At 34.1% G+C, this 25,152-nt stretch overlaps 1 protein-coding gene across 13 annotated transcripts in view; it reads right to left on the reverse strand.

The window, feature by feature from the left end:
* Nucleotides 1–25,152, reverse strand: part of RyR (Ryanodine receptor) — a 286,011-nt gene that overhangs the window by 229,263 nt on the left and 31,596 nt on the right. For 8 of the 13 annotated variants that reach the window (XM_087150436.1, XM_087150438.1, XM_087150437.1 and 5 more), the window contains exons 1-9: nucleotides 23,114–23,206; nucleotides 22,906–22,981; nucleotides 18,997–19,109; nucleotides 17,577–17,682; nucleotides 11,043–11,136; nucleotides 10,817–10,891; nucleotides 8,719–8,875; nucleotides 5,615–5,737; nucleotides 3,028–3,075 (exon numbers count right to left, since the gene is read on the reverse strand). In XM_087150436.1, coding sequence (XP_087006562.1) covers nucleotides 3,028–3,075; nucleotides 5,615–5,737; nucleotides 8,719–8,875; nucleotides 10,817–10,891; nucleotides 11,043–11,136; nucleotides 17,577–17,682; nucleotides 18,997–19,109; nucleotides 22,906–22,981; nucleotides 23,114–23,116 — 795 coding nt within the window. In that variant the 5' untranslated portion in view covers nucleotides 23,117–23,206. Of the gene's footprint in view, nucleotides 1–3,027; nucleotides 3,076–5,614; nucleotides 5,738–7,953; nucleotides 7,973–8,718; nucleotides 8,876–10,816; nucleotides 10,892–11,042; nucleotides 11,137–17,576; nucleotides 17,683–18,996; nucleotides 19,110–22,905; nucleotides 22,982–23,113; nucleotides 23,207–23,275; nucleotides 23,375–25,152 lie in introns of those variants that run through there. The other 5 variants (XM_087150450.1, XM_087150444.1, XM_087150445.1 and 2 more) reach the window with 2 other exon arrangements.

The following is a 25,152-nucleotide window of genomic DNA, read 5'->3' on the forward strand; positions in this document are numbered from 1 at the left end:
ATGTTTCAGCAACCCACACTACGTCACTGGTGGGTATCCCATTTTCAGATGCTCGAATATTTTATTAAAATATCCTAAAACTTAAATAATGCTTCCTAAGAAATCGTTCATCCTCAGATGTCTTTAGATAATATTATTAAATCCATTATTTTTCATCACAATGTCTTAATGCTGCCCAATTGATGTTTTCCCCGATTGATGTTCTTTCTTTTATTTTGACGAACATCAATGAATCAATGACTTCAATTTATCCACCTCGACTATTTCACATTCAATAAAAAAACTTTTTTGCTCAATATTTAATGAACTCTACTGTATACTCATGATTTCCCTATCCTAAACTGTGGCAGAATAATCGGCAACTTCCGGACAACGGCTCGCGAGAAACTAGAAAAAAATATCTCCAAAAAAAGACTAACTCGTAAGGTAAAACTCTTAGCCCCCTCCAGGCAAGTATCTACATGTTTTTTCTTAATTGCAAATATAAAATTTATTTGGTACCTTTGCGATTGTAGTTACCGTGACCCATTAGAATACGGAAATATCCCCCATTTCAAAATTGAGAAAATATTATCCATTTCTTAAGCAGAGTAGATTTTCTATTTTTTGAATAAGCCATTTACTGGAATCAAAACCTCCCAGACATCACATTAAATGGAATTTTGAAGTATATTTTGTGGACTACAAGGGAAAATTTGCTGCAATTTTTCGGAGCAAGGTGCGGAATAGTTTTCAATACTATTTCATTCGGATCCAACGCTATCTGGTTAAATTTGATTAAAATTTCAATAACTGTTCCATCCGACATGCATAAATAAAAGTGAGCCTGTATCATTATTTACATAGAGACGCCATTACATTTGTTAAATAAGGATTTTTTCGAAATTCAGATTCTTACAATATGTATTTTCAGCTAGGACAAATCTATGAATCCAAGCTACTTGAAAATGTACAGAATCATAGTTATTATTCATTTAACGTATATTATAAGGAGATCCTTTAAGACGGAACACTTTTTACTCAAAATAATTTTAAAAAGAAACATTAATATTTCAAGACGAATGTAAAAATAATTAAGGGAAAAAATTTATATAAATATGAATTGTGGCATTCATTATTTATACAGAATTACTCTCAATTATTTATACAGAGGACATTTTCGAAGAAAAAATCGTTAGCGATAACTATGAGCAGGAAAGGATGGTGTTCTCTACAGGCGCTGCAAACTCTTGAGTGCCTATACTTCCGAATGACTGTTTTTCGTGTTCCCTTTGGCTCACAATCATCATTGGTGTTTTGGGTGTTCTCTCGAGTGCATTTCTTACCTGATTTTAAAAATAATCGTCATTTGAAGACCTGTCATTTCAAGAAAGTAATGAAAGAAATAATCGTAATAAAACACTAGCAAACACTATACCAAATGAAACTTGGAAATTGAAACCTAAATGATAATTTGCAAAATAAACGTTGCTTGAACAATATGCTAACACAAACGTATGATGGTCAGAGTCGGATTATACCTTTCGTAGGCCCTAGGCATAGCCGTTTTTGGGCCCTCCCCTCCTTCCCCCACTCCTCCCCTCTTTTCAAAATATATGCTAAAATTTTCTTGCATATTTTTTTTAACATTTTTATTAATATGGATTTCAATTTACGAATTTTTTTATCGAACTTTATCTGCAATACCGACATACTGCCGATATTGCAGTTGATATCGATAATACCATTATGATTAGTTCGATCGATAACTATGTAAACACTTCACGTCAACAATACAACAACAAACCAGCAAAGAAAACAGTGAAATTGATAGTGAGATTAATTACAAGAAATATTTATACAGTAGAGAACCAATTATCTGGGATGCTCGGGACCATCGCTATCCCGGATGTCTGAATTTCCCAGTTTTCTGGATCGACCAAAAAGTGTCATTAATCGATGTTTTATCGAACCCGAATTACAAGGAAATTACACAAAAATTTGTCAGAATCTGAGATGAAACTAAAAGCGCAAAATTTGGTGAAAATTTACTCATCTGATTTAGAGAAAAACTTTGTAGATGAATTTTTACTATTTTCAAATTTATATGAACATAAATCTGCACAAGAAATGTTGAAGGCTCAAATTAAAGATAAACTTGTGAATATTTTTCCTAACGTTCACATTGCATTAGGAATATATTTGTCGATTCTTGGATCAAATGCAGAAGGAGAAAGATCTTTCTCCAGATTAAAATTGATAAAAAATTATTTGCGTTCAACAATGAATCAAGATCGTTTGGCATCGCTCGCACTTATGTCTATTGAATACGACATTTTGCGTAGTTTTGGAATTCGACAGCATAATACAAGATTTCGTTGAATCCAAAAATCGCGAAAAAGTAATATATTAGATCATAAGATTCTGCAAAATAATTTATTACCGAAAAATATTATATTTTTATTTGTATCTTCATAATTTTGTGCAAAATACACTTGTTGTTTTTGAAGCTAAATTATTTTTGTCAACAAATTTTTTTCGTAGGCACCTGAATTTCGTAGGCCCTAGGCACGTGCCTAGTGTGCCTATAGGTTAATCCGGCCCTGATGATGGTGCACGGTTCGCATCGAGAACAAGCAGTCATAAGCGCTTAAAAAGAGGCCGAATCGGAGCAGCCAAAAAACTTTTTAAATTTAGAAACTATGTCACCGTTTTTAACATTTAACTAAACATCTCTAATTAACTAAAACAAATTATTTTCCCTTAAAAGTCACCAGAATTGCTTAATATCATTAATATATTATGAAATACAGCAAATTTGAGCTCAGAAATTATATAATTCCTTTTTTTTTTATTAAAAACAAAATTATTTGTTTGAAAATATCGCCTCGCAGAATAAATTGTAATAAGCAGCTGTATACTTTCTAACCGGAAGTAGAGCAGGCCAAGAACTCGAGAATGTTGTTGTTTACATTCATATTGAAAACACTATCCATATATGAGAAATAATATGATTTGGTATCAAAGGCACAGGAAAAAATAACTCACTTGTTTTTCTTCCACTTTTCCAACACCTCTTTTCTTAGTTTCATATGTCTGGAAAAATAGAAAGAAAAAAAAAACTAAATATAAAAAATTTAAAAAAAAATTTTATAAACTAATATCTCTTATATTACATTAAAAACATATAAAATTTGCGTAATTTGCAACTCTTAGCATTTGTTGCGATTAGCAACTTTTAAAACATGTAAAAGTTGCTAACGTGTTGATTTATGACAGATATTTTGAAATGTTACACGTGCATGTTTTATTGACCTATCAATCTGATTCTAAAAATGTTCTTTTTCTTAATCCAATTATTTAACGTGTTGTGTTGTTGTTAATTTACGTCGCACTAGAGCTGCACAATGGGCTATTGGCGACGGTCTGGGAAACATCCCGTAGGATGATCCGAAGACGTGCCATCACAATTTTGATCCTCTGCGGAGGGAATGGCACCCCCGCTTCTGTTGCCCGACGACCTACGCGCGAAGTCGAGCACTTTACGGTAGCACCGTTTAACGACGACCCATACCGCACACCCTCGGTCTCTACGCAGACTGATCCAAGTGGTCACCTACCCGCACACTGACCGCAGTCGGGAACCGTGTCTTAACGATCAGTCCACTGCGGGACCCAATTATTTAACAATTACATTTCCCCCCAAACATAATTGGCATAAGCAATGGTTACACTCTATTGCAACAATTCTTAAAATAGTTTGGTGAAACCCATGTCTGGATCTTCTGATATGCATATATTTGGAAGAAAAAAAACGGAAACTATTTCACTAGAAAGCTTCAATTAGATCAATTACTGTTAAAATAAACACGGCAGTAAAAGAAAAATCCTTTTTTTTTCCAAATAAAAATTAAAAACATTTTAGAGGCCGAATTGAAAGGCTTTGGGTGATAGGTTTTATTTTATTTTATAACCATCGTTGATCAGCAGGCCCAATTTTGAATTTACGACTACCAATGTTCAATTTCCCTAACTTGAACCCTTGCCTATTTTGAACTCAATCCAGAGAACTGAATTAAAAAATTGGAAGGAATTTGCCTTCGTAAAAGATTTTTTTGTCATAACTAACCCGCGTTTGTGTTACATCGACACGAAAACCACTTAAACCTCTCATGGTTAGCCCGACGACAATGGGATTCCACTCCATGATCCGTCTAAATCGATATTTCGCATCAACACTGTGGTAAACTCTTTTCGACCAGCCGTCGTTGGAATTCGAACCCGGTTCACCTCATTGGGAGGTGAGCGCTCTATCCCGTGAGTCCCCAAAGCTACTGGGGGATAAGTTTTTAATACTTTTTAACCATTGTTCAACAGCTGACCTCATTTTTTGGGTTTACGGCTGCTCATGTTCAACTCTGTAGCCTGTCATTTTGAACCCAATCCAAAAGACAAGGTAACTTCTAGATCAGGGGTTTCCAACTTACATGAGGCAAGGGGCCACAATTAAAAACACAAATCAAATGGCGGGTCGAAACTTTATCAAAATTTTATGTAGGAAGGAACTATGTTTGAAGGAGCATTAAATATTACTGACAGATTTTTACCAAGTTGTATAAAACAAAATTACGAAGTTACAAATTAAAATAAGAAGTAGATTTTTAAAAATATTTAATTGCTTTAATAATATTTTTAAAAATATTAAATAGATAATAAAAATTCACGCTACAATAACTTCAATGTGCACCTATGTATTAAACAATTAATGTGCAACAGATATCTAATTGTTAAGATATAAAACTTTAAAAAGGTTGGTATTGAAACTTGCATAGTAGCACACAAAATATTCCATGAGAAAATTGAGGTTTGTCTGCTGCAACCACCAGAGAATAGATATTTACATTTTAAATTTACAAATGTGTGTGTAAATATTTTCGTCCAAAATGAGTGGTTTCAAAAAGTTAAATCGGAAAATTTCTTCGAGAAAATTTCTGATACGCACATGCTAAATTATATTCACAAAATACAAAAAAATGAAATAAAAAAGAGCAACATACACGATTATTTTTGTATTTGAATAATGTAAATAAATACTGTCTTTGATGTAAATAAATTTCTTTGCACCGTTGGTATGTTCAATTTCATAGAAACGATGAAATTAGGTTTTTATTAACGAGTATAGTATTTTAAACCCATATAGATTTTTTACAAAAATTGACACCTAATATATTTTAGTTCGCGGGCCACAAAAAAATACCTCGCGGGCCGGATGCGACCCCCGGGCCGCCAGTTGGAAACCCCTGTTCTAGATCAAGTGTGGGGAGAAATTTGCCTTCGTGGAGGACTTTTTGATGGAACTAACCCGCATTTGCGATACATGGGGAGGAAAACCACGAAACCATTCCACGGTTAGTGTGACGGCAAGGAGATTCTAACTCATGATCCGTCTACCACTGAGGATATTTTACGCCAGCACTGTGGTCGGTATAAGCAGGATGCGGAATTCGTATCGACCAGCCATCGTTGGGATTCAAACTTGTTTCACCTCATTGGAAGGCCCTGAGCCACGACTGATCTGGGGGATAAGTTGTGCCTATCTGCATCAGACAATACAAGATAGAAGTATAAATGATACCTTGTATGAGAGCCATAGGCCTGTCTCTTGATGCTGAATGAATACAGTTGTGTCACCATACTTGATGAGAGGCGAACCCAGAACCTCTTCTTCTTTCTCGTCCAACACTATCTTCTTGTCGTCCTAATTACCAAATAAAAAGTGTCATTTTATGTTTTGACATCGTCTAACACAATATTTTCGACCTATCTGCGACAAAGCACCAATTCCGCTAGATACTTTTAATAATAGTAACAATGTTACCAATTTAAAGTAACAAAAGCGCGGTGGTTACAAAAACAAAATAATTTTTTTTTAAATTTAACATGTAAAATTTTTTTATTCTAATATTTTGAATAAAAAAATGGAACACAAATTATTTTCTTCTTTGCATTCTATAAATAATCATCAGAATAAAAAAACATAATTAAAAATCATTAAATCGGTCAGTAGTAATTGTCAAAAAAAAAAAAAAAAGATAGACTAGGAAATCACACACTCCTCAAATGCGTGTTTCGTTTTGAGATTAGGTTGCTGCAATAAGTAAGAAATAAAATCGAATACAAAATATCAGATTTAAAAACTGTAGAGAAATCAATAGCAATAACTGCCAAAAGTTGGATAGCATGATTGCCTTAAAAAGTAAATACTCAAATGCACGATTTAAATTTTGCTTGAAATATATGTGGATATTTAAAAACCACGTCAAAATCAATATCAATAACTGTACAATAAAGTACAACCGAAACATGACATCGATTGACGATACTATCAGCATAAATTGAGAGCGTCAAAACGTGATTATCTAAATACGATTTTACGTAAATTTTACGAAGATTACATTGTAAATTTCTGTAGAAAAGAAAAATAAAATTTCTTACTTCTCAAAAGAGAAATCATTCTGTATGAACTTTGTAACGTTCTGCGACATGTCGCCGCTATTCTGCCGCGGGGGTCGTCTATTTTTCTACTGAAACTTTTATCGATAAAATTAAAAAGGTTTTCGCTTCATTTACCTCGTCATAAAGATTACTCTTAGAACATTTATAGGGCAGTGCTCGATCCCTCAGAAGACAATTGAAACCTTTAGAGGAAGGAGGGACAAAAAAAATTTATTTAATAACGCTTCAACAAAACAAAAACAAAATATCTAATTGCAGTCACTTATTATTAGACGCACTACAAGACTATGTAAAATAATTATCAGGTAATTATCAGGTTAATTATCAGGTGATACTATTACAGCTGTATTGTTTTTATTCGGATGAAACTAGTTTGTATTTGCTTACCCTCCTGTATCAACTCTTTAACATTGTAATGTAATACGTTAAAAATAAATACAAACAGGAAGCAAATGAAAATTCGCCTGAATAAAAACCCATTACTTGTATGTTAAAGTATAAAAGCATTGCCTATAAACTCGTGCAAATCCTGTAATTATTCAAAAATTACAATACATCTAATAATTGGATCTAATTATTATAGATAATATACTAATATAACGATTGATATAATAAATATTCTATATTTATATAATATATCATCTAATTTATATTATATATCGTTTAATTTAACCAACTGATACACGAAATTAAGCAAGTGCAAACCGGTTTCAGTCACATAAAAGTAATAAAGCTGTAAAAGTGTAAAATATCACCTGATAATTAACATTTTGCATAGAATCTTATAGAGTGCCTAATAATTTGACTCGGGAATGTAGATATTCCAATCGTTCAATTCCTTTATGTATCAGTGAAAATTTAAACGGAAAATATTCCAATCTAGAGTATTTTATTAATTTGATCAAATTTATTTTTCTTCAATGTAAACAACATTCAAGTTTTTCTCCTTAACATTCTAAATGAGGTTTCAACCTATAAATATTATTCACGATAAAAAAAAGGGTTGTTTAAGAATCGAAATAGAACAAAAGTCTTCTGTGGTGTGCTCCAAATTTGGCATATAACAAATTACATTCTTTTAGAAAATGTTTTTAAATACTAAGTATGTGTTTACACTAATCAAAGAAGGAAACTAATTTACAAATTCTGAAAAAGACAAAAAAAGTAAGTAACATTTAAAATAATAAATCAAAATAGTAAATCAAAATAGAAAAGTGCTTAAAGCAGCTAAACCAAAATTTGTATTATTTTAATTTAGTAAGTCAAAAATACAATTCTAGCAGAAAGCGACAAAAATTTTAAGGACAAAAAACACTCTGCCTGCTATTATACAGGAGCCTTTTTGTTGTCAGTGGTGAAACCAAAAGCCCCGAGGCCCCATAATGGAAAAACTAAATAAGAAAAAGTAATTTTAAAAATTGAAATGTATATAAATGCAAAGAAAAATTAAAGACAAACCATCGGAATTTAAAAGTGCACTGAGTAAAGAGACGCCCACATATGTGAAAAATAAATAATGAAAGATAAAGTTACAGTTAGAATAACAACATCAAAATAAAATATAAATTGCCAAATCTATATATAAATAAAATATAAATTGCCAATTAAGAAAACTTTAGTTGTTGTTGTTGTTAATATACGTCGCACTAGAGCTGCACAATGGGCTATTGGCGACGGTCTGGGAAACATCCCGGAGGATGATTCGAAGACATGCCATCACAATTTTGATCCTCTGCGGAGGGGATGGCACCCCCGCTTCGGTAGCCCGACGACCTGCACGCGAAGTTGAGCACTTTACGGTAAACAGTTTAACGAGGACCAATACCGCACACCCTCGGTCCCTACGCAGACTGATCCAAGTGGTCACCCACCCGCACACTGACCGTAGCCAGTGATGCTTGAATTCGGTGATCTGCTGGGAACCGTGTCTTAACGATCAGTCCACTGCGGAACTAAGAAAACTTTAGAAAAATAAAACAACAAAAGATTCAAGGAGTAAAAATTTTAAAAATGTGTTGCCATCTAGATGGAGGTGGAGTCATACAACCACAAAACCCGTTTCGGGTTACATTCACATAAAGGAAAGGACATCCAAGCTTACGGTGGGATTCGAACCCACAACCACTGACCCCGTAGTCCAGTACAGCAACCACTATGTCGGCAAATTATGTAATATACTTATTGTAAGAACAAAAAAAGTTTATAAGAAACTTGAGTGTATACTTTGGTGTGTCTCAGACCGAATGCTGTGGCTGCCACAGTTGCTTGATCTTTGTTGACGAGGTACACTTCTTTGTTATCGTTGTAGGCTAAATACCTCCCAGTTGTGATGTGTCGGATTCGTAAAGGGTAACCCCAATTTATGAAACCTCCAGCCCACCTATTAAAAGAAAACAAATATATATGTATTACTATAATTTACTTTACTAAAAATATTTTATATAACTTAAGATAAAAATATATAACTTAAAGAAGTTTTTCCTTTTGTGGTAAATCTTCTCAATATGTTAATATTTGAATAAATGATGGAACTAACCCGCATTCGCGTTACGTTGAGAGGAAAACCACGAAAACCTCCCACGGTTGGACAAACGGCAAGGGATCGGTCTGCCACTGAAAATATCTTACTTCAGCACTGTGGTCGGTGCGAGCCGGGTGCGGAATTCGAATCAACCGGCCATCGCTGGAATTCGAACTTGGTTCACATTAATTGGAAAGTGAACGCTCTCTCCCCTGAGCCTCTATGATATATTGTAAAGGTTATTTTTAAAGATGTAATATTTTCTTCCATAGACCCATTTTTAATTATTTTACAGGGCAAAATTACCCTAAATGGAACGACGAAATATAAAAATTGAAGATTAAAAATGTGTTTGATAATAGCCGAAAAAACACGTGCTTTCAATTTGTCTTATTATTTATTAGACGGGAAATCTTTAACCATCTCCGGAACATTCAAATTATTTCAGTTGGTTATGACAGTTCAAGACATATTCCTTTTTAAAGTAATGCCTATTAATTTGAAGCAATCTAATTCATTTACTATCATTAATATAATAAACATTTCAGATGTAACAAATCAATTTTATGAACATGATTAAACACAAATTCTATGATGCATTATTGGTTGTTAGTTGAAAATATTATGTACAGTAAAAAGATTTTTTCATTTTATGAATGAACTCTATAGAGTTTCCATTTTTGAGAAGTGAGCTTTAAATTAAGAAAGGGGCCGTTCAAAAAGTGCGGGGGGAAGGGGATTTGCTATTTTGTACGGTTTTGTACGATGGGGAGGGGGGAGGTATTATACAAAGTACGTACATTATAAATATACACCAAATTTAAATTTGACTTTGAAGAATAAATTATTTTAAATAAATATTCAATTTTATTTAAAACATGATTATTTTAATTTTTATGAAAAAGGGGGGTAGACTAATAAAATGTAAGTACTCTAAGGGGGGGGAGTAGGAACTTATGTGCGGTAATGTACGAAGGGTGTTAAAATTTCTCCATTTTTGTGTACGTACTTTTTGAACAGCCCCAAATAACATTTTAAGTTAGCACATGTTTATTGCCTATACTTTACTGCTTACTCTTATCTACCACTGCAAGGATGGTATTAAACAATTTAAAGCTTTTGCAGGCATATAAAATTCAAAATTTTCTATCTCCTTCTTATTTTATTTTATTTCATAATGGTCGTTGAACAGCCGACCCAATTTTTTGGGTTTGTGACTACTCATGCTCAACTCCGCACCCTTGTCATTTTGAACCCAATTCAGAAGACGAGAGAACTCCTGGATCAAATATTGGGAGAAATTTGCCTTCGTGAAGGAATTTTCGATGGAACTAAACCGAGTTTGCGTTACATGGAGAGGAAGGCCTCGAAAACCTCCCACGGTTAGACAGATGACTAGGGATCTGTCTGCCACTGAAAATATTTTTCGTCAGCACTGTGATCGGTGCGAGCCGGGTGCGGAATTCGAGCAGCCATCTCTGGGACTCGAACTCGGTTCTCCTTAATGGAAGGCGAATGCTCAATCCCCTGAGCCACCACGACTCTGCTCTTCTTCTTATTTTATATATTGGGCTTACGGCGACTCATGTTCAACTCCGTAGCCTCGTCATTTTGAACCCATCCAGAAGACAAGAAAACTCCTGGATCCCTCAGTGGTATGATTTGTTATGGACATGTGGAGGACTTTCTGACGCTGCAGATAGTGCAGCAGTCACCATTTACGGGCGGGGATCTAACCCTCGACCTCTTGGACACGGTGCCCAAACCACCAGAATTGTTTACTGAACAAGAGAGACTTACTTTGTCCGAATCAATTCCAACCGCCAAAGTGATCTCGCTTGACTCAGAACAGCTCCACCTTCATAGACGACCATACTACAATATAATGAGATAAGAATTTTAATGCTACAACGGGATTCATATGTAATAGATCTCATAACAGAAGTTTCCAATATGGAAGATTATTTGTTAGAATCGAGAATATTCTTTCAGGTAAAGATGTTTTGAATGAGTGAGTCGAACTTACTTCTGCCCGGGTGCATCTGCCCACGTCGGGGGAATAGTCAAACATTCGTCACCACCATGGAAGAATCTGAGAACTTCTCCTCCAAACACATAACCTATCGGAGGAAATAAAAAGTTTTAGATCGCTCAACTTCTCACACGTCATCCATCTGCAACTAGCACCCCCAGGTGACACTTTCAACAGCTCGCTAAGTTTCAAATTTTTTTTTATTTCTTTTATTGAAGTTATACTTCTTATGCGACTTCCAACAAGGTTGCGTTAAACGTTTAACGCTACATTTTTATTGGACGGGAAATCACGTGGTAGGATCCAGTTTTCCCTCATTCATTTCCATATTGCTTTGGTTCTCACTAGCATAAAAGTCATAAAAGTATTGTTTTCTTATAAATATTCTTTTAGTTTGATTTGATACACATATAATTTAATAGGGTAAAAATTTTTATTTTCAAATTTAGTGGATAACAATTGTAAAAAATGAGTGAAAACAATCCCACGGACAATGCGACGGATTTAAGGTTATGTCAAGGTACGTCTCTTGTGAATATCAATTGATTGTTTCTCTTCTGAAATTACATTATGACGCATTCACATACATTATTAATACAAATACATTTTCCAGGGCGAGACGATGATGCAACCACAAGCAGTGGTTCAAGAGGTCCACGGGGGAAAAATGCACAATATTACTGTGATTACAGAGCACGGAAGCGAGCGTAGCAGAAAAAAGAGTCGTTGAATAGAACTAGTGATCCTTCTACGACTGCTGATGCTTCTACAATTAACGTCGCAGGTTGCGAAGTTTAACTTCTTCGGCGCGGAGGGACTCCACGCACTATTTCTTTTATTTTTATCTATTTTTTGTATGAAATTGCAGTGGCGTACGTTAACTCAGGTGCGTCCCTCCCCCTTCTTTTTCTTCTTTGTCAGCGCAACAGCCCTTTGTAGGCCTTGCCTGCCTCAACTTCACTGCCTCCCATTCAAGACAACTCCCTTCCATTTTCTAATCATTATTGTTTTCAAATCATTTTCGATGTCGTTGAGCCATCTAGTAGGGGGTCTGCCTCTGGGGCGTGACACCCCGGGAGAGATCCCTCGGCCCCTCCTCCATGCGAGATTCATAAATCCGCCCGATCTTAGATTTAATTCATAATTCCTTTTAATTTCTTATATGAAACAAGAACACAATGAAGAGACATTCTATCACATTGAAGATCATTCATTTTATTTTAATTGATCTATTCTAATTTAAATTATTTTGATATTAATTGCTAATGAATTAATAATTGCGATGAAAAGGCGGAATTTAGAAAAAGTGCGAAATTGGTACTTACCGATTTACCACTTTGAAATGAAATTTATCTTAAAGATATCAGAAAATAACTCACTATCTTACAATAATTATATCAAAAGTTCAGTGAAGGTGTAGAGTGAGAGTGAGTTTGTAGAGTGAGTTTGAAAAAATCTTATTAAAATATTTTTATTGTAATTCATATAGTAGAAATATTTAACCTTTTTTGACTGAAGGGCTGCGTGCCCAAGTATTCAGACATGTTAATTATGGTAATTTTAAAGTAAGCATCATTGCTATTTTTTTTCTTATCAGTAAACTTAGTAACATATTTTCATAATAAAATTAAATTCTTTTAAACGTTAAGATTCCTTCAAAGGCGGAGAATACCAAAAAGTTATATAAAAATAGGAAAAATTTATGTAGGAAATAAAAATATTTCCCTTTTATCAAAAAATAGATTTATTGAAGAAAAAAAATAGGAATATTAGGAAAAAGTGATGGTTATTTTTTATCACATAACGTAATACAAAAGTGCATTTTTAAATAAATTAACTAAAATGTCTTTAAATTAAAGTAAAAAAAAAATGGATGAATATTCTACAGAGCAACATAAATGCGAATTAAATATTTTAATCAAAGAGAGATTGAATTGGTCTAAAATGATTTTAAATAAAACGCATTTTCGCTCTAACCATAAATATGCTGAAGATTCGACATTCTGTTTGGATTCTCAGTTCAGTATATTTTTGACTTTATGACATTTATGTTTGGTAAATTATCAGGAGATTTTATGAATGTTTTAAAATGTTTTTTAATAAATGTTTTTAAAAGACTCTTTTAAGACACAAATAAATTAGAAATGAATTTCATTTACAGTTCAAAAACCCGCATTCGAATATTGGGTTTTGCTATGATATTGTATTTTTTATTTTATAACCATCGTTGAACCCGATTTTATGGGTTTACGACTACTAATGTTCAACTCCACATCCTTGTCATTTTGAACCCAATCTGGAAGACAAGGGAACTCCTGGATCGAGTATTGGGAGAAGCTTGCCTTCGCGGAGAACTTTTTTATTTAGCCTACCCGCATTTGCGTTACAAGGAGAGGAAGACCACGAGAACCACCCAAGGTTAGCCTGACGGCAAGGGGACTCTAACCCATGATCCGTCTACCACTGAATATATTTCACGTCAGCACTGTGATCGGTGCAAGCCTGATGCGGAATTCGTATCCACTGGGATTCGAACCCGGTTCGCCGCATTGGAAGGCGAACACTCTATCCCCTGAGCCATCGCGGCTCCTATGATATTGTATTAAAGAGATCGAATTTTTTTTTTAAATAAAAAGAGACAAAACATGGACTGACAAGGAAGGCACGTCAAAGGTTATGATTAAAATGTCTGATTCAAAAATCCGAGATAAAAATGTCAGAATTTTCGAAGCCCCGGTAAAAAGCGTAGCAGTGATTGGTATCAAAATTAAAATTGTGAAGTGCGCAAAGAAAGCGCACATTTAAATGCACGATTCGAGTCTCGTATTAATGTTAGAGTGAATGATCGAAATCAAGAGAATGTCAACAATCACGTAGTCGCTTTGGTGAATGTTCGAAATATTTGTTATATCCGAAGTGATATTGATTTATTCGTTGATATTATATTTATTCGTTATTTTAATATCTTCTGAGGATAAATTAGGAGAAAGATAAGTGTTCGGAGTACTAGTTAAATGCATACTGGGCACTGAGCCTTAAAAAAACACAAGGTGTATACCGGGCACTTAACTAGACCCAGGATGTATTTCGGACATTTAAGACGACTATGTGATTGTTAACATTTACCTGTGGAAGTCAACAACCACCCATTTCTGCCATTAGCAGTAACATATTAAAAATATTGGGATTTTCAAAAGCATGCGCAGTGCCGAAAACAAACCATAGCCTTGGATTTACGATAAAATTGACGCAAATAAGAACTCGTTAAAAGTGGTTATTATTTGCAGAATCCACGATTCGTTATAAGATCGTATTTAAGAAACAGGTTGCCTTTGAAAACATGAAATCGGAAAGTCACTACGAAATAGACACACATAAAGAGCGTCAAGAGCGAAAATTCGAAAATAACGCATCGTAGTTTTGCCGTATTAAAAATATGGAAATTTTTAAAACTTTGGAAATTGGTAGCGATAATCGCCGAAAAAGAAGCGATCGAAAAACTACATTGATTTAGATTTGGCGCGTCAAAAACTAAAATGAGAAATTCATAGTTTACATTTTTTTTTCTTCAAAAAAATTAAAATATTTTATTATTACTATTGTATTTCGTTGCTGCCACATCAAAAGCTAGCAGGTTGTGCACCCCTAAAGTGTATTAATTCTGGATCATGCTTTCTCCCCTCGCCTCTGTGTGTGTATTTACGCCACTGTGATATTGCGTTTGATAGCTTTCCATTTGTAATTAAATTTCTCTCAAAAAATTAATAATCCAACTCGCATTCCATTTTTCTCTCTACAAAAACTGGGAAATTCCCTGCTTATCCCGAGTTAATTCGGGTATGTAGTATATATTGCAAATATTTATAATCCCGAGTAAACTCGGACACAGCAGAATACGTCTTGTTTCATCCCGTTTTGACTCGACAAGAAGCAAAACAAAAAACTAATAATAATCTGCAGTGATTGGAATTTTACCAAGTTTTGTTCGAGAGTTTTGCTGTTCGTGGGGCTGCAGACGTTTTTTGTACAATTGTATATACAATAGTGGATGAATTTACAGTGCGTGGAGTCCCTCCGCGCGGAAGAAGTTAAACTTCGTAACCTGCGACGCTAATTGTAGAAGAATCAGCAGTTGTAGAAGGATCACTAGTTCTATTCAACGACTCTTTTTCCTGCTACGTTCGCTTCCGTGCTCTGTAATCACGGTAATATTGTGCATTTTTCCCTCGTGGACCTCTTGAACCAGTGGAAGTGCTTGTGGTTGCCTCATCGTCTCGCCCTCGATAATGTATCTGTATTAATAATGTATGTGAATGCGTCATAATGTAATTTCAGAAGAGAAACAATCAATTGATATACGTACCTTGACATAACCTTAAATCCGTCGCATTGTCCGTGGGATTGTTTTCAATCATTTTTTACAATTGTTATCCACTAAATTTGAAAATAAAAAATACTACCCTATTAAATTATATGTGTATCAAAACAAACTAAAAAAATATTTATAGAAAAACAATACTTTTATTATTTTTATGCTAGTGAGAACCAAAACAATATGGAAATGAATGAGGGAAAACTGGATCCTACCACGTGATTTCCCGGCCAATAAAAATGCAGCGTTAAACGTTTAACGCAACCTTGTTGGAAGTTGCATAAGAAGTATAACTTCAAAAAGAGTAAAAAAAAAAATGGCGTTCGCTAGCGAAAGTGAAAGTAATGCAGACGATGAAGATGTGAACACATACAAAGACTCATATTTAACTTTTTTCATTTGACCCGAGATCATTTGGGATAGTCAACGGATGGTAAATGAAATATCTTTTTAAACATAAAATTAAAATTTCATCTCAAAACTTGTACATTATGTTTCATTTTAGTTCCCTGTATTTATTAATAAAAGAAAAAAATATGTTGATTTTGTGCATTTTTTTTTCCTTTAAAAAAATTGGTGAGGGAAACGATTAACATTGAGAAATTTTGCAAAAAATGTACGATATTGTTCAAGAATAACTTTTAAACTAATAATCAGATTTTCAAGTACTCATCCGATTGGTTCGAAGCCAATGGGTCAGTCTCAATCCAATGGGTCCTAACCATAAATATGCCATTTAATTTTTATATACGTTAATTTTCGATGATTTCTGATTCTCGGCTTTCGAAATAGGGGGAAGGTAGCCATAATCTGGAAAACGAGATAATCGAGATATTCGAGCCATAATCTGGGTTCGAAAAAGAAGAAAGATGAAAACTTTGATCCCCTTAATGTTACTGCCACTTTTTGCATATTTTGCTATATTTGTTAAAAAAAAATTACTTAAAGCAAATCGAAAAAAATCGTAGTTCACAATTATAAAATTCACTTATCCAATGATATCTCCATTGAAAAAATTTATTTAATGCTTATTTATTCTTTTCGATTTTTGTAATAAAAAAAGATGTGGTAGAAAAAGTTTTTAAATTATAAATATCGATCAAAATGAAACTAATTTATTCAGGATATTTTTTTTTGTTAAACCTGCAATGAAAGGTATTCAAATGCCAACTTATTTGTTATTGTTTTTGTTTTGTATATCTGGACGATAGGTAGGTACTTTATTTACATCACACTCGAGCTGCACAATGAGCTATTGGCGCCGGTCTGGGAAGCATTCCTGAGGATGATCCGAAGACATGCCATTTTGATCTTCTGCAGAGGGGATAGCTCTCCTGTTTTGGTTTCCCGACGACCTGCGTGCGAAGTCGATCACTTTACGGTAGAACAGTTTAACGAGGACCCATACCAACACACCCTCGGTCAGAGTGGTCACTGATCAGGGTGGTCACCCATCCGCTTACTGACGGCAGCTAGTGATGTCTAGACTTCGGTGTTTTACAGGGAACTGCGTCTTTACGATTCATCTACTACGGGACGTATATCTAGACAAAGTTATACAATTATAATTGTATATATGATCATACAATGTATGATCTACAATTGTATATATGATCATACAATGTATAATCTACAATTGTACATATGATCATACAATGTATGATCTCGTGTCATCATATCATGACATCATATCGTGTCATCATATCATGACATCATATCTAGACATCATATCATGTATGATGTCTAGACTTCGGTGTTTTACAGGGAACTGCGTCTTTACGATTCATCTACTACGGGACGTATATCTAGACAAAGTTATACAATTATAATTGTATATATGATCATACAATGTATGATCTACAATTGTACATAGGATCATACAATGTATGATCTACAATTGTATATATGATCATACAATGTATGATCTACAATTGTATATATGATCATACAATGTATGATCTCGTGAAATGAAGTCTGGATAAGGTCCTGGCTAAATTGCACCCGAACACTAGTGAACACTTGAAAATACCTGATGCAAGTGTCACAAATAGTTTATCATAATTGAAAAAAAACTGTTGAGGCGTGTCCAATAATGGAATCACAGGCCATTTTTGTCTAACAAGGGTATAATGAGAGATAAAATGAGAGAAACTTACCTACGGATTTGACACGGCTGGCTCCAGTACCAAATGGGGCAACAGACCAGTGAGTAAGGTGAAAGCTGGCATTCACTATCGTTTCCGTTCCTTCTCGAGCTGTGTGCTAAACACCCACATGTTCATTAGGTGACATTAAATGACATTAGAGAGATTTCGCACTTTTGCGTTACCTTCCGTATGAATAGTTTGAAACAACTGCGCATGATCGCGTTCATTTCAGATGCTGCATATCTTTACGTTGCGTTGGCTTCATTAACGCTACGAGCACACTGTTTACAGCTGTTAAATGCTGTTTAAGCCGATCTTCAAACCTGGACTTGGAATGCGAATTTGAAGTACAAATGAAATTTGGAATTGAACCGTGCTATACTACTACTAACTTAGTGTAGTTTAAACTACTGTAAGCTATGGTTATAGGTGGACCTCATGGAGAAGCTAGATTTCTTCTCTCTTCGACCACTAATCTAAAAAATAACAGTATTCCTTGTCGCTAAATTCATCAAAATCTGTCACTCTGTTCTGCTCACAGAACCGCAGTTTTGAGCAGAGCGAAGTATCTTGAGTCGTATGTCCTTTTGTACAAATCGTCTACGTCCATTGTAAATTTTTGTTTTGATTTTATGGTCAAAGTTAAATGATATTCTATAACGTTTTTAACCTGCGGAATTTTGCGGATTCTCTTACTTTCTTTTATATAAGTTTGATATTTTTTCACAGTCGCATGTGCATTTGAGCAGAAGTGGCGCATGCGCAATCACTTACGTACGGGAATGTACGGAAGGTAACGTAAATTTGCGAAATCTCCTCCATTAACTCCATTCAAGCAACAAATAATTTCGAAATTAGGTAGTCGAAAGGCTGTTCAGATTTAATCAGGATATTTGTTGTTTTGTTATTTACAATATATCATTCGAGAAAAGTTCTGAACTTTACATTCTGTTCTACTTTTTTTATTTTTTCTTAGAAAATGTAAAATCATCCGGTCTTATCCCACTAGTAGCGAATATGTTAACTCAAAAAAACTTAGAAATACGAAAAATACATTTTTTTTAAATTAAATATATATTTTAATTAAACTAGAAAACTCTGCTCCTCCATTGATTATTTCCCATTCATATTTTTTTCCCTTTTAAAGTTAATATTTTATAACCACAAACATATATGAATCTACAATTATTTTATGTAGGAACATTTTGGCAATCATAGGAACAATGATGAATGAGAAACAATGGTGAGCAAAAGCGAACAAGTGTCCCGCAGTCCATATAAAATATCAAATAGGAAAAAGACTTAAGGCAGAAATGTTTCTAAGTATGATGTTTTAAAAACTATTTTTAAGAAAAAAATGTAAATTTATATTTATTTTTTATGACTCCCACTGTTCTAAAATGTGTGTCATAAAAGAGAAGAAACTCACCAGATATCTTTCAGTTGCTACACTCACTAGAATGAGATCGTCCCCCACTCGAACTTTTTCACCTTCAGATCTTTGTTTGGATCCCGGGTGGATTGTAAACCAACACGCTTCCCCTTAAAAACAATTCACTTTTATTCAATGTCTTTCGACAACAAAATCGAGTGGAGGTTTTTTTTCAAAAAAAAAAAATAATCAAACTAATGATAAATAATAAACAAAAATAAATGAAAAAATTTTTGTTAAAAAAAATAATAATAATATATTAAAATAAAAATATAATAAATAAATATAATAAAAAATCGACAAAAAAGCTGTGTTCGCCTCATTAAGATCACTGGTCAAATGCTTTTTCTTTCTGGATTAACATTTCAAATCATGGGTTGCAAAAACTGTCATCAATTGATGTTTGTCATCCTGGTCTATGTACGTGTTTCAAGACATACTTTTCCTTCTTCATCATTCATACTTACACTTAAGAGCCAAAAAAACTGGTATGCAAATAAATGGAGCCAATCAAAGTACATCGCTGCGATCGGCAACGCGTATATAAAACAACGAGTGTCTATAGCACAGTTCTTACATCGGTTACTGCTGCTACAATGCCAGGTCATACAGATTTAAGTGAGTTTGAACGTGGTGTGATAGTCGGCGCACGGGGACATAGCATCTCCGAGATAGCAATGAAATTTGGATTTTCATGTACGACCATTTCACGAGTATACCGTGAGTATCTGAAATCTGGTAAACACATCAAATCTACGACATCGCTGCGATATTTGGAATGCCTTGCAACGTGATGTTCAGAAGATATCCCCACCCCTTCTTACTCCCACGGGGTTTTTGGACAGCCCTGCAGGATTCATGGTGTCAATTATCTCCAGCACTACTTCGCACATTGATCGAATCCATGCCACGTCGTGTTGCGGCACTTCTGCAGGCTCGCGGGAATCCTACACGATATTAGGCAGGTATACCAGTTTTTTTGGCTCTTCAGTATATATTGAAATCACCGTCAAGCCAGTCATTATACTTTAATAGTAAAAATACTTTAAATTATTGTTATGTAAATACATTAGGAATGCCTGCTAGTGAATATAAAAAGAAAAAAAAACAGCAGTCGCCATGGCAACGCATGCGCACTGTTTACTGTTACCAGGGCCGGATTAACCTATAGGCACACTAGGCACGTGCCTAGAGCCTACGAAATTCAGGGGCCTACGAAAAACTTGGGCGAAAAAAATTTGTTGACAAAAATAATTTAGCTTTAAAAACAACAAGTGTATTTTACACAAAATTATGAAGATACATATTAAAATATAATATTTTTCGGTAATAAATTATTTTGCAGAATCTTATGACCTAATATATTACTTTTTCGCGATTTTTGGATTCAACGAAATCTTGTATTATGCTGTCGAATTCCAAAACTACGCAAAATGTCGTATTCAATAGACGTAAGTGCGAGCGATGCCAAACGATCTTGATTCATTGTTGAACGCAAATAATTTTTTATCAATTTTAATCTGGAGAAAGATCTTTCTCCTTCTGCCTTTGATCCAAGAATCGACAAATATATTCTTAATGCAATGTGAACGTTAGGAAAAGTATTCACAAGTTTATCTTTAACATAGTTATCGATCGAACTAATCATAATGGTATTATCGATATCAACTGCAATATCGGCAGTATGTCGGTATTGCAGATAAAGTTCGATAAACAAATTTGTAAATTAAAATCCATATTAATAAAAATGTTAAAAAAATATGCAAGAAAATTTTAGCATATATTTTGAAAAGAGGGGAGGAGTGGGGGAAGGAGGTGGGGCCCAAAAACGGCTACGCCTAGGGCCCACGAAAGGTATAATCCGGACCTTATTTTGCTATCTAGGATAGAAAGGAAAGCTATGAAAATCCCCCATGGTTACGACAAGCTGATTCAAACCTACGATCTACGAACACTGATGATACATTTACGTCACTGAGGTGGGTGCGAATATTATAGTGGCAGAATTCGAATCGACCAGACAACACTGGGATTCGAACCTGGGTTCACTTTATGGTGAGGTGAACCCTAGGGCCTCCACGTACCATAAACATGTCTGAATCATGAAAATATTTCACACGGAAATAAATGTGTTGGATTGATCTGTATTAACCTAGAGAACTGACTTAAATCCAAGGAAGGCAGTTCATTTTTATTTTATACACGCGCGTTCCTTATTCACTTTAATTTTGTATTGTTAAGACATTGCTGTTTATTTTTCTATGAACTGCTGGTAGACGTTTACCTATCGAGATAACTTTGAACTGACCGCAAGCGACGTAGTTTAGTTGGCAGTAATTTATCAGAAAAACGAGTACGGAATGACCACATTTAAACATTCTTCGAACGATCCATGACAATTTGTGCAAACACGATGAAACAGTGAAGGGTCGTCAAAAGCTTCGGATTGCCATTTTATAGTTTGCGGAATCCCAAGAATTACAAGATTTAAAAAAAGAATTTTAACTCGCTAATGTAAAGAAATTTTTCCGTGAACAAAACGCATTTTTATTATTAATATAACTTAAAATATGTGAAATAATCTAGAGGTTTGACCCATTTCCATAGAATGCAGGCGAAATTTTTTTTTAAAAAACGTGCAAAAAATCTCTCTCTAAATAACAAACATAATAAATACTAGTAATCGTCATAATAAACATTAACTTAGGTTTAATCATATATGGCAGTACTTTTACTTTCGTTACTTGTACCGCCGGTACAAGTAAAAAGTACGTACTTTTACTTGTACTTCGTTACTTTTTAAATTTAGTACTTTTACTTGTACTTTCGTTACTTTTTCAGGGAAAAAGTACAAGTATTTGTAACGGAAATATCGAATGAAATCGTTACTTTTTTCTAAAACTCGGTAAGCTTTCTAAAAAAAAAAAGTGAAAAAATTACATTAAAAAAAATGCTTATGTTTTTTTAATTTATAAAATTAATGTGCAATATATATGCATTCACAGCTAATTTCCTGTTTAAATATCCTCTGTTTCAACTTATACTGCACATTCAATTATTTTTTACTAGCTCAAAGATCACAAAGTTATCTGAAACCCCGTGTTTGTTTTGTTTATGACTGTGCTTTTTAAAACGCGTTTCTAAAGAGTAAAACAATTTTAAATCAATGGTAATTTAAATAAATAAAAATAAGAAACTAAAAATTAAAATCAATAGATAAAATTTCTTTTTCGTGCAAATCCATAAAAAGTTTGAAAAAATTATATTTGATTTTAAAATTATATTATACGATTATATTATAAAATTATATCATAATATTCTTCCGAATTTAAAAATAAATTAATATCCATAACTTTCAAAATTAAAAATAATTAAATAAATAACAACAATTTTGCAAAAACATTAAAGAACATAAGAATATTATTCAATAAAATTTTAGGTTACTTTGAATTTTCGATTTCCTAGAAATGTACTTTTAAATCGTTACTTTTTTTGTTTAGTACTTGTACTTTTACTTGTACTTTTTACTCGTTACTTTTTAAAATAAGAACTTTTTACCCGTTACTTTTCTTAAAAATACTTGTACTTTTACTCGTTACTTCTTAAAAGTAACGTTGCCATATATGGGTTTAATAGGCTGCGACGAAAAAAATTCCTCAGTGGGCATTTTTACAAACATTAAATCGTTTGAGGCAAAATATTTATGAACAAAACATCAGTCAAGCCTTCTTTTTTTAAGATCCTGACTTATATCAAAAATGATGATAAAAGAAAAGCAAAGGTTTCTACCAAATACGTATGGGGTGGTTTTGTGTTCAGAACAGCATGTCTTAGACTCGGGCACTTTACTGAAGAGCAAAATCATCCTAAAAATTATTCTAACTAAACGAGAGAAAGGAATCTTACCTTGACTGTGTTCCTGCAAGCCAACATCAAAGGATAATTTGTCATTTGAACTGCTGGTTGAGAGACAAGCCAGGTACTGCAGATAAGACATTAACTCTTATCAATTAACTTAAAATATACTAGTTAACAAGTAAAGTACAGTCACTGGGCAACTTATGAGACGCACTCTGAGATTCTATGATAAAATGAGGCATAAAATGAGGCTTACCATATTGCTGTTTCCATGCCTCAACAACACAGCGTGACCATACAGAAGAGTTCTGTGTCCTGATTGAGTACTCTTTCCCTTTTCAAAAGAAAGAAGAAAAAAATATCATCATCATATTCTGTCATAAATCTGATCGATATTTCATTTGAAATGAGCACTTACAGATCCAGACTGCATAGCTGTGACCATTTCCTGCAAAGCTCTGACGGATAAGGCTTGTTCAATGACAAAAACAGCAGACGACATTTCTGGTGGAGTGTTCTACAATGAAAAGAAAAACCACTTTTTACGAATAAAAATACACTGGTGGACAAAATTAAGAGGTGGAAGACATTTTCCCAAATATCTCAAAAAAATACTGAATATAAATAAATGAAATTTGGTATGGATATGGCTTATTCCATGATAATAAAGTATGCAAAACAAAAATGAAAGTGCCATTCACTGGCAAGACCTATGGCCAATAAATCCAACGTAGTCTGAACTTAAGGATAAAAGATGACAGTAAAAGTGAGGCTTGTACAGTGTGTGTTGTCTCTTGTATGGTGTATGGTCACCCCTGACAGACAGACAGCATGCACAACGAGTATGCATGCTGTTAATAAAGGAGTTAAGGAGGACTTGTGGACTCCCAATCTTCCACCAGAGCAATTTTTAACACCAAAATGGTTCTGGGAGGAGGTTGGCGCATCGCAATAGCTCTCCCAAGAGCATCCCAAGCATGTTCAGTAGGATTCAGGTCAGGGGATTTGGTTGGCCATTCCATTCGTTGAATATCCTGGCTTTCCAGATACTCATCAACCATAAGAGCCCTATGTGGTCGCGCATTGTCGTCTATAAAAATGAACTTAGGGCCAACAACGCCCCTGAAAAGATGCACATAGGGCTCTAGGACCTCCTGCCTGTACCTCTGGACAGGCGGAAGGTACAGGCAGGATCTTGCATGATCCCTGCCCAAACCATGAGTCCTCCACCAGCATAATGGTCCCTTTCGATAATGTTGCTGGGATGGTATCGGGTTCCAGGCTCCCTCCATATCAATAACCGTCCAGAATCAGGTTGTAGACAGACTCTGGACTCATCGGTGAAGAGAACATTAGCCCATTGAAGCTGTGTCCAATTCTGATGTTGTCTGCACCATTCTGCACGCGCTCTTTCGTGGGAGGGATTGAGTGGAATGTTATCCTTTGCTTTCTAATTAAAATTTAATACAGCATTTGAGGGGATCATTTGGCGGACAATTTAATGATTTTTTAATTTTTTTTTTATTTACAAGAGAACTTTGGTATTAATTTCATGTCTTTGGATAGGTGTCAAAATTTCAAAAAATATATACATACGTTAAGAAATATTGATTAATCATCTCTAAAAAAAATTTTTAATTTTTCCGTGACAACCTAGATAATTAGCGCAGGTGTCGCTAAAATCGATAGTGAGGCATACATGATATGAGTAGTATTGAGAAAATTCTCTTTGGCCTAATTTTAAGGTACACTATTGTCTATTTCCGTTATAGGCAATGTTATCCTTTTGCTTTCTAATTAATATTTAATACTGCATTTGAGGGGATCAATTGGCGGACACTTTAATGATTTTTCACATTTTTTTTATTCTCAAGAGAACTTTGGTATTAATTTCATGTCTTTGGATAGGTGTCAAAATTTCAAAAAATATATACATATGTTAAGAAATATTGATTAATCATCTCTAAAAAAATTTTTTTATTTTTCCGTGACAACCTAGACAATAAGCACAGGTGTCGCTAAAATCGATAGTGAGGCATACATGATATGAGTAGTATTGAGAAAATTCTCTTTGGCCTAATTGTAAGGTACACTATTGTCTATTTCCGTTATAGGCAATGTTATCCTTTGCTTTCTAATTAATATTTAATACTGCATTTGAGGGGATCAATTGGCGGACACTTTAATGATTTTTCACATTTTTTTTATTCTCAAGAGAACTTTGGTATTAATTTCATGTCTTTGGATAGGTGTCAAAATTTCAAAAAATATATACATACGTTAAGAAATATTGAT

The sequence above is a fragment of the Parasteatoda tepidariorum genome, chromosome 1, assembly GCF_982258835.1.
Source record: "Parasteatoda tepidariorum strain Cologne lab strain chromosome 1, Ptep-v5.0, whole genome shotgun sequence".
NCBI lineage: Eukaryota > Metazoa > Arthropoda > Arachnida > Araneae > Theridiidae > Parasteatoda > Parasteatoda tepidariorum.